This window comes from Carassius auratus, unplaced genomic scaffold (genome assembly GCF_003368295.1).
Source record: "Carassius auratus strain Wakin unplaced genomic scaffold, ASM336829v1 scaf_tig00017222, whole genome shotgun sequence".
In the NCBI taxonomy this organism is placed as follows: Eukaryota; Metazoa; Chordata; class Actinopteri; order Cypriniformes; family Cyprinidae; genus Carassius; species Carassius auratus.
The window spans coordinates 24542-35346 of NW_020524757.1; the positions used below are offsets into that span (position 1 = coordinate 24542).

Below are 10805 nucleotides of genomic sequence, written 5' to 3' on the forward strand. Positions count from 1 at the left end.
TTAGAGTCAGCAAGAGAGACACAAGACCTAGTCTGAGAGCAAGACATTCAAATATAAAAGCCTCACTTAACATAACATTTTTTTTTCTTTCTTTTCTGGATGGTGACTCTACTAGCCACTAACAAAGATAGTTGGAGACGAGCCTGAAGAAAATCGACTTTTGAAGAGCCTCAAAAACTTGTATGGAATTATAAGCCATTTTCATTAATGATTTTTCATTTTGTGGGTTTCTTTCACTCTTTGACCATGTGGCACAAGTATCTGCTGAGTCTGGGTGAGTCAAGCTTCAGATTTCTTCAGGATTGAAGTTTCCACTGATGAATGTAGACACAGATGTTTGTATGGAGCCACTGTGTGGTTCTGTTAAATGAAACGTTGCCCTGCCAACAACTGCGTAATCATTGAGGTTTCAAAAATAGAGAAACAGTAAATGGGCATGAAAGGAAACTGCAACAGAGAGGAAAATCTGATGTCACACTGGGGTCGTTCTTTTTTTATCTGAAGCAGGGCCTGTGAGCTCCAGTAATCTGGAAAGCACCAGCTGAATGTGACTGATAAACGAAGAAGAAACACAACATCTATTGGTCTTCTCAGAGGGTTTTGCTCCTGCTTTCGTAGTCTTTAGACATGCTGTTTAATTGTTTGGAAAATAGCTGTGAAATTAAATAAGTGATTTTGGGGAAAGATGCAAACTCATTATCCTTTAAAGTCAGTGCACTAGTAAAAATCGAAATATTGTGAGTTCATGTGATATTGTGAGAAAATGACAAGTGAAACTGGGTGTTGTTTAGCTCAAAGTTAAAGAGTTAGTTGAAAAATTAAGGTTTTGACATAATTTACTCATTGTCGCTGCAAACCTCTATCGCTTTATTTCTTCTGGGAAACACAAAATAATTTATTTTGAAAAATGTTGCTAACAAAGCCACAAAAACACACGTAGAAATGTCATTTTTTATGCTTCACGCAAGAATGAAAGTCATACCGGTTTGAAACGACTTGACGGTGAGTAAACAATGACTCTTTTATTTCGGGATGATCTACTTTAAATCATGACGTTTCTTGGCTTTGATTTTGACAATGGGAAAATATTGTCGGAAACCAAATCAGGACCGGAAATCCAAGGTGATTTCATGTGTCCACAGCTGAGAGGCCCAGACTGATGGGACAATGACATTAAACTCAGGAAAAACTATGACGAGGGAAAAAAGTGTTACATAAACCGTACTGTTAAACTGAACAGAATAAGCACAAAATCATAAAAATATTGTTTGCCTGGTGCTTGGTTAAAAAAAAAGAAATTAGCAAGACCACACCTTAGGTTATGGCGGAGTCACCAATGTGGTTGTAAAAAGTGTTCGAGCACTTTTTAACGGTCTTCTGGCTGACCAAGCCTGTGGTCAGAGCATGTGACAGTGTGTTGATCTGTACGCTGGCTCTGTAAGTTAAATCTGTTAACCACAGTACAGCGCAGCACCACACCCATCACTCTCGAGCAGTGTACTTCCTGACTGGACAGCATCTCACTGCAACTGTCATGTACAATGAGTGGATATACAAGTTTTTTTCTTTGATACGTCTTCCAACTTTGTCTAAAACTGTCACTCCTAGTAAACTGAATGCCAAGAAAGCCATTATAGGCAATAAGTCATTTGGTTCATTTTAGCGTGTCTTACCTATGAGATTAGGATGGGTCAAAATGTGGCTCAGTTTTATATGCATTATTTCAATATAGTTAATTTTACCATTTCATTACATAACTACTTTAATCAAATGTAAAATGATCATGCATTTATTAATTAATTTCTGGATGTTTTTGGTTTGACTTTTGACAGTTCCTAAATCTATCTGCATGTTTGCAAGTTAACATAAAATATCAGATTATTAGTGTGGTCTCATAAATACTATATGTGCATCAAACTACAGTAAATAAACTAAACCTGCCGTAACAGACTCTTTATTTTCTGCTCATAGTTCTTCTGTTAGCACTGACAGAGAACATCCTGATGAATACAGACTGCAGACCTGGACAGATAATGCGCAGAGGAAAGTGTGTAGGTATGAGTAAACAAGCTAACATATACAGTATGATACTCTGATGTCAGAGCTTATCAGGATTTGACTTGGGTTGTCCATGCCAGCATTTATTCACACACACACAAATAATAATCAAGTTTTGTTGATATTGTTGTATATTACTGAATAGCTGGGAATTCTACTGCAGATATAGAATATATCACTGAAACAGCACTTATTAATGAATTGTAAATTAAAATCAGGAAAAGGTGCTATGGTTATTCAGACTTTCTCTGTTATTGTTATAGATGAGAATGAGTGTGAGACTAATCCATCCATTTGTGGAAGAAATGCAACTTGCTTCAACACTGTTGGCAGCTACTACTGTCAATGTCATGAAGGATTCAAACCTAATAATCAGTCACCTCATAATTTCACACAAGCAGATTCGATTGAATGTAAAGGTAAAGAGAGCTTGATATGATGAATCTCACATGATCTCTGTGCAGAGGAGAAAACATCTGAATCTCTGTTCATCTCATTTCAGACATCAATGAATGTTTGGTCAACAGCACTGATTGTGGTCCTAATACAACATGTAATAATACTGAAGGAGGTTATAATTGCACATGTGCAACTGGCTACATTTCCAGCACTGGAAAAGACATATTGAATTCAGGACAAGGAGTTCAGTGTACTGGTAAGTAACTTTTAGACCTTACAAATTTATTGGCCATCTAGTGCTTCTGCTTTTGCTTAACGACCCAGAATTGACATTGGACAGTGTTAGGATTAAATATTTAATTTTATTATTAACTTTTTATGAGAAGTTTTAAGTTACTAAATGAACTTTTCGTGCTAATTCAAAGCACAAAATGCTGTGTATTAGTGGTGGGGATTTTTCAGTGACTTGCTGCAGTTTACATTAATAGGGCGCGCGTTAAACAGACGGAACAGAGAGAGAGGCGAGCGAGACAATATTCAGCACAAAAACATTCATTGTGCTGAAATATCTGTTGTTTAACATTCATATTTAGGTTTAAAAGTGAACACGACGTGCAAGTAATTTATGAGAGTAGGAACTGTGAAGGGACAGCAGTGTGTAATTGTCAGAATATAAATATCAGTTGCTTTTACAAGATAAAAAAATGACTGACTGTGATTAAAGAGCATGCAACGCGTGTTCCTACAGTGATTTTATTCATCTTTATTATCTTTATTGTTTCAATATTCACTATATAACTTACAGTGATTAACACATTTATTAAAACTAATTTATATAAGGTTTTTAACCAGTTTTGCGCTCAACTAACAATGTTGGTAATTAACTAAACAATTTTTTTAGCTTTCTGTATTGGTTAGACCTCCAATATGCTTAAGTTTTTTAGTAACAGCTGTAAGCTATTTTTAATGCTATAATATATAATTATTGCTGTTATCTGTGGAAGAAAGGCAGAAAAAAAATGTCAAGTACATTATAGTGTTTTTTATTCAGATACCTAATTAGTCAAAAAGTACATAAACAATGCCAGCAAGCATGTGAGCTGTTATCAAAGGCAAAGGAGGCCATTTTTGTTATTATGTGAATAAATACTATTTAGTTGTTTCAGTTTGTTATTTGTCCAAAAATTACAATAAAATTTGTATAATATTTTTTGACAGATTCCTAAAATATTTCTGTCTTACGACAGGTGGTCTAATAAATTAAGTACTGTATGTTTTCATAGCATTCAGCTGGCACATTTGTTTTAAGGACATCGGGCAGAATGTGCAATAGTGTGTTTTTGTCAGTAAAATTAAAATAAAGAAAATAGGTGTTTAATCCGATTAATCGAAAAAATAATCAGCCAGCTAATCGATTATAAAAATAATGGTTAGTTGCAGCCCTAGTTCATCTCATTTCAGACATCAATGAATGTGTGAATGGCAGTGTTAATTGTGGTCCTAATACAATGTGTGTTAATTCTGAAGGAGGTTATCAATGCACATGTGAAGCTGGCTTTTTGACCATCTGTTTGATTGCAGTCTAAGGTCAGAGATTTCAGTTGACATGTTTTTGTTTATTATCTGTCCCTAAATTACAGACAGAGATGAATGCAGTGATCCCAGTTTTTGTGGAAAACATGCATCATGTCATAACACTGCTGGAGGTTTCTTCTGCATCTGTGAAGCTGGATTCAGACTAAAGTCAGGAGGAACTAACTTCACTAATACAAGTGAACTCTGTGAGAGTAGGACTAATTCAAGTTTAGGTTCGTTTTTGAGAAATCAAAATGCTGTTTTGATGTTGTTGAAGGTGTATATGATGTTGATAAATCTATAAGTCTGCAAAAACAGTAAAAACGGTCATGAATTTTGTTTATAGTTTTTGTTTTGTTTGTTTTTTAGATCTTATGTCTGACGTATTATTAACTGCGATAAAAGCATCCCAGGTACAGCATAACTTTTACTTGATTACTGTTACAGAATACTTCCGTGATCCATAATTACCCAGAATTCTGATTTCTCTTTTCTGTTGTAGCCATTTCCAGAGTTCACAAATCTGGTCTCTTTGATGACCAACATCAGTCAGATACTGAATCAGAGTGAACCTGTCAGAATGAAGGACTTTACAAAACAAGACAGAAAAAGTTTTTTGCAGGTGAAAAATCAGTCCGATTTGTAAATCAGTTTTATTGCAAAAATACACAAGTTTGGCTAAATATATATCCTTGTGAAAAAAGCACATCAATTAAAAAAATAATAATAATTTACATTCTTTTATACAATAATATTTGCAGATTATATAATATTAATTTTAAAAGAAGTCCACTTAAGTGTACTACAGAGGCTTTCATGACTGTTTCTTAACACACTTAAGCAAAAAAAAGTGCACTTTGTGATGTTTAATTAAATTTTCTATTGTCAGAAAAATAAACAAAGACATAAAAATATGACATTAGACTTTACCATAAAGGCACTTAAGTTCAATAAACTCAGATGAGTGCTTATACTTAAACACTGCCTCGATCCACAAATCTCTCTCATTTTCCCCACTCATACAGGCATTTCAGAATGCTCTTGATGATCTGCTTCGTGGTGGCTTCAGTGCTGATAGTGCTAAGGTCTCAGCGTTGTTTAGTATTGTGGAAAGCATGCTAAAACTGATAGGACATCAGCAGTCAGAAAGCCCGACCAGGAGAGAAAGCTCTACAACTGGTAAGACCAAAATATTACATGTCAGTATTATACATCCACTTCACTGAATTCAGTCTTACATTTGTAATGTGGTTTTTTTTTTTTCATTTCAGATGTGGAGCTGTTAGTAATGAGGGGCAATTCTCCACCTGAGGGTGTTTTCGTGATGAACACTAGTGGAGCACAGTTAACCTCCCACTGGGAAACAGCAACAGGAAATACATACCTCGGTATTTATTCCTAATTTAATTAGCAGAGTAAATAATAATAATAATAAAAGTGACTTTTTTATTATTCGACATAATAAAAATTGTACTATCTTTGTGCATCAACCAGGCTTCACGACTACAGCTCTGCTCAGCTACAATGGTCTGGAGAAATCACTCGATGGCTTTTTTGACCATTTAGAGACAAAGAAAAATGAAACTTTCAAGATCAATTCAAAAGTAGTGACCGCCACTGTTAGCAACAAAGAGACAAACAATCTAACGAAACGAGTAAATTTCACATTTTATCACTTGGAGGTATGGAACAATTCTCTCAATGCACCACATATAATGTGTTTCATCATTATGATACACTATCAATTAACAATTCTTCACGTAGATTTCCCCCAAGGAAAAGAATGAGAAGCAAAGGCCTGTGTGTGTGTTTTGGGATCCTGAGCTGGACGGGGGCGCGTGGTCAACGCGGGGCTGCACTACAGTGAGCTTCAGTCCCGATCGGACCAACTGCTCCTGTAATCACCTCAGCAGCTTTGCTGTACTTATGGCTCTCTATGATATTGGGGTTTGTATTCTTACTTCTGTCACCAAAACTTGAGCACATCATAAAAGTTCAACTATTAAGACAAAATTATTTTTTTTTTAAGATAAATATTATGGGCCAGTTTGGGACAATTTAGCATTTCTACAGGTGATTTACTAACGCGCAAATTACAGAACACAGATGCAACATCTCATTTACATATCAACCAATACAATAAGTGCAGTAAAAACATAAAGAAGCCCTAAAGAAGACATAAAGAAGCCATAGTTCGTTGAAAAGAAACGGAGACCAAAAATGAAGGGTTTTGCAAGAAATTTGACGGAGCTGGTATTGCGTAACTCCAAGTTGAGGATCCCAAGTGGTCTTTTATTTCCTGAAGTACCAGTAATACTATTAATACTACTATTAAAAATTCTAGTAATTAAATATTTGCTTAGTTATCTCCCTCTAATTTGTTGTAGATCATTATGCTAGCTCAGATGTTTAACATTAGTCTCATCATGTTCCTTCATGCGCAAATGCTGCCTTGCAAAGTCACTAACTCGCTACCTAAGCTTGCAGACGCAGCCAATGATATAATATAGGAGGATAGCCATTCAGGATTGTGGGCGAGGGTCAAAGGTCACACCCTGAAAAACTGCAATGACTTTTAATGATATGTGCAGTGCAACAGAGGAATAAAATGCATGCAGCAAAAGACAGAAGAATACTTAACGTGCTCAAACAAATCTTTTAAGGAGACTCTTTGTTTTCTCTTTAACTAGGATGTGTACGAGCTGCGTGTGATCACACTGGTGGGACTGTCGCTGTCTCTGATCTGCTTCCTCATCTGCATTGTCACGTTTTATTTCGTGCGATCCATCCAGAGCACCCGCAACACCATCCACCTGCACCTGTGCATCAGCCTCTTCATCGCCTACTTTGTGTTCCTCGTGGGCATCTCCCGCACAGAGAATGAGGTGAACTGCAGCTTCGCAGGGTCAGGTTTGTCCGGGTCTGATAATAAACATCCTGAGTGTTCATCACTTCCTGTCCTTCAGGTGGGCTGTTCAGTCGTTGCAGGTATTCTGCACTACTTCTTCCTGGCTTCCTTCTGCTGGATGTGTCTGGAAGGAGTGCAGCTCTTCCGCATGGTGGTGCTGGTCTTCAACACAACGCTGAGACCCGTCTATATGTTTGCCGCTGGTTATGGAGTTCCTGCTGTAATCGTGGCCATTTCAGCCTTAGTGAATGCAAGTGGATATGGCACCAAAAAGCAGTAAGTTTTAGACATTACTGATGTCTTTGTAGACACCAATTAGAATTTCAGGCTGGTTTCTGATGATATTAAGATGTTTTTCTTATCTGTAGCTGTTGGCTCAACATCGAAGATGGCTTCATCTGGAGCTTTTATGGGCCAGTTTGTGTCATAATTATTGTAAGTACCTTTTAACATTGCACTTTCCACAAATTTGTACTTTTAAACAGCAAAGTGTATGCTATTTTTGGAAAGTGCCACATTAACAACCATCAAAAACCTCTTAAAGAAATCTAAAGAATGACTTGTTTAAACTTAACGTTTTGTCTGTTCATTCCAGGTGAATGTATTATTCTTCCTCATAACAATATCGAAGCTGGCAGAAAAGTTTTCCTCCCTCAACCCAGACTTAGACAGTCTGCACAAAATCAAGTGAGAAACGTTATTAAACCCTCACTACCAATCCAAGTTTGGAATAATTATGATTTTGTTCATGTTTTTGAATGTCGTGTCTTATGCACTTATGCTTTTAGTATTTGAAGCAGGTCTTTATCTCCACCTACAGGGCATTTACGATTACTGCAATCGCTCAGCTGTGCATCCTTGGCATCATGTGGGTGTTTGGCTGTTTTCAGTTTAATGAAAACACTGTGGTAATGTCATATATCTTCACCATACTAAGCAGCCTGCAGGGGGTGCTGATGTTCATCATGCACTGCTGGCTCGCAAAACAAGTGAGTCCTGTTCATCTCCTTACAAAGATGTGGTGACAAAAATTGCCAATTCAGCATATTAACTTATTAGCACAAAACACAAGATGCATCTTTTTAAATACAAATGTAAACTAATCTAAAACAAAAACACACACACCAACAATGTTTCTATTTTTGGGGTGATCTTATGCACCTCTGCTATATAAAGATGTGAGATCTTTCAGAGAGTATTAGCATTAGTTGGCTTCAAAGTTCGTAAACACAGACTAAAAGCTGCTAAACATTTGTTATGATGGTAATTTCATGATCGTAACAATGCACTTGCTGTTGTGTGTGACTAATGTCTCTGTGATTTCCTGACAGGTGAGAGAGGAGTATGCCAAATTCCTGTCCTGTATCTGCACACCACACAAGAGGAAATATTCAGAGTTCACCTCAAACCAATCAAGCAAACCGCAGGTAAACTGAGTCTCAAAGAGGAGCCGGTCAGCTCTTGCTAAGTGAATGTGTGCATGCTAAAGGAATAGGAAAATTCACCCTCAGGCTGTCCAAGACGCAGATGAGTTTGTTTCTTCATGGGAACATTACATCACTTCCTCACCAATGGATCCTTTGAAGTGAATGGGTGCCTTGAAAGAAAACAAATTCATCATTAAAAGTGTTTAACCATTGTTTCTGCCTAATATATCCTCTGTCCATAATATTACTTTCTATTGTGGACTGGTATTTTGGCGTGTAATGACACTGTTTAAGTTCAAATGCCTTAATGATGAATTTGTTTGGTACAAACATGCAGCTTTTCACTTTGCAGGATGCTAACTGATAAATTAGAGTGGAGTGGATTATTGTGATGTTTTTATCAGCTGTTTAGACTCTCATTCTGACGGCACCCATTCACTCCATAGGATCCATAGGTTAGCAAGTAATGTAATGCTAAATTCTTCCAAATCTGTTCTGATGAAGAAACAAACTCATTTATTTATATCCTGGGTGGTCTGAGGGGGGATACTTTTTCAATAAACTTTCTTTTTTGGCTGAACTATTCCTTTAAGATTTTGAGATTATTAAATGTGTTTACTTGCTGCTTTGACATGATCCTCAATCAGGTCATGAGTTGAAGTGTACTCATTACAATAATTACACGGATGTCAGAGATCACATACCAACTGCACGCTCAGAAGGAAAATAGCTTTTCTCATTTGCAAGTTTCTAAATGCTTAAGAAGAGAGGTGATGAACACTGAAGCAAACTGAGCTGTGTGTTTTCCAATAATAATTATAGTTGTGACTGTGAATATAAATGAGCTAAACAAATCGTCTGACTGCCTGCACTCTTTTCACAGGCCTCCAGGAGCGATACTCACACCGGTGAATCACACATTTAAGAGGTTATTTCCACAAGACCATTCAATTTTCCATCTGTTTGCAAGTTGGAGTGTCACATTATTTCTCTATCTGCTTACTGTGAAAATATTCATACATTGTATTTGGGGAATTCTGCTTTTAGGGGACCCTTTCCTTCCATCATTTTATAAAGAAAATGTTAACATTTTTAAATGCTTTTAAAGATATCTTTATTTTTCCAGGAACATATTTTAAAAGCATCTCTTGTTCTTTTGCAATTGCTCCTTAAACTCAAGAAAATGATGCAGTTTGACTAAAAAGCACAACCTCATTTAAAATCGATACATGACCAATTATGTCCTTTTTTTGTGAGAGTTGTTCATGAAAGCCTTGTTTTTTTCAGTTAAATATTTAACTGAGCACTGTTCTTCAGAAAAATCTTTCAATTTATCCCGTTCAAAAAGATTTAATTACATTGTTGTTTCCTCCTAGAGGAATTTTACTATTATTATTATTTTATGTCTTAAGCTGAAATTATTTATTTTAAATTCAATAAAACTTAATATTGTGTAATATTTTTCTAATTTAAGATTAATGTTTTCTATTTACATATAATAAGCCGTTATGAAGCTGTATTTTCAGCATCATTCCTCCAGTCTTCAGTGTCACATGATCCTCAGAAATCATTCTAGTATGATGATTTGACGATCAAGAAACATGTTTTATCATTGTCACTACTGAAAACTGGTGCTTGCTGCTTCATAGATTTGTTTTCAGGACTCTTTGATAAACAGATATTTCGAAAGAAATATATACGTTTTAACATTTTTATTATAAATGTCTTTACTGTCACTTATGGAAAATATAATGTGTCCTTGCAGAATAAAGCATTACTTTCCTTGTTTTTTAATATGTCAGTAGTGTAAATAACATCCTAAGAACGTTTCATAAAATGCTTTTAAAAGTTTTTATTGACTTTTTATTTAAAAAAAAAATGATGTACAATTTACATTAAAAAAAAGAGGTTTGATTGAGGTTTGTCCCATGATGTTCATACTTCTGAAAATGCTTTTGTTTTCCATATCATTATTCTCCATAAACTGGTTCCTGGTTTGTTCTGAATATTTAGTTACGGTGAAGCTGAGTGATACATTTTGCACATGAAGCCTTCATTTTCTGCACTTTTTCTTACAGTCGCTATTTAATGCTTATTGTGGTTTTTTGATGTTGCAGAGTTTTTCATATTAAAATGTTTACTTTCATTCCCCTCACGTCTCAGATGTCTGCTGCTTCTTTAAATTAGAGTCAGAACCTGCTTTGATATGCTAAATTTGTGAAAGTGCTTGCAGTCCTATTGTGGTTCGGCTGAATCTACTGGTACTAGTGAAACAGGATATCAAAGATTGAAATATGAATTAAGACATGAACTGGTTGATGTGGCTTTTGTTCTGTAGGCTTCAAAACAAAACGAGGGCTGAGTTCAAACAGAGATAAATCAATTTATCTAGATTGTACAGCAATGGGATTTATATTGCTATTTCCTCCACAGTGCAA

At 35.9% G+C, this 10805-nt stretch overlaps 1 protein-coding gene across 2 annotated transcripts; it reads left to right on the plus strand.

The window, feature by feature from the left end:
* Positions 1-9398, plus strand: LOC113075594 (CD97 antigen). Of its 2 annotated transcripts, none has more exons than XM_026248272.1 (18): positions 1-274; positions 1972-2055; positions 2322-2477; positions 2561-2713; positions 4098-4265; positions 4402-4445; positions 4535-4654; positions 5058-5211; positions 5304-5420; positions 5527-5714; positions 5797-5979; positions 6723-6917; positions 6999-7216; positions 7309-7375; positions 7536-7627; positions 7761-7929; positions 8272-8367; positions 9251-9398. In XM_026248272.1, exons 1-18 carry the CDS (start codon positions 208-210, stop codon positions 9290-9292), a joined length of 2313 nt encoding a protein of 770 aa, XP_026104057.1. In that variant the 5' UTR covers positions 1-207; the 3' UTR covers positions 9293-9398. The 2 variants fall into 2 exon arrangements, with proteins under 2 accessions (XP_026104057.1, XP_026104058.1); XM_026248273.1 differs by having other exon boundaries at positions 5809-5979.
* Positions 9399-10805: the final 1407 nt, after the last annotated feature.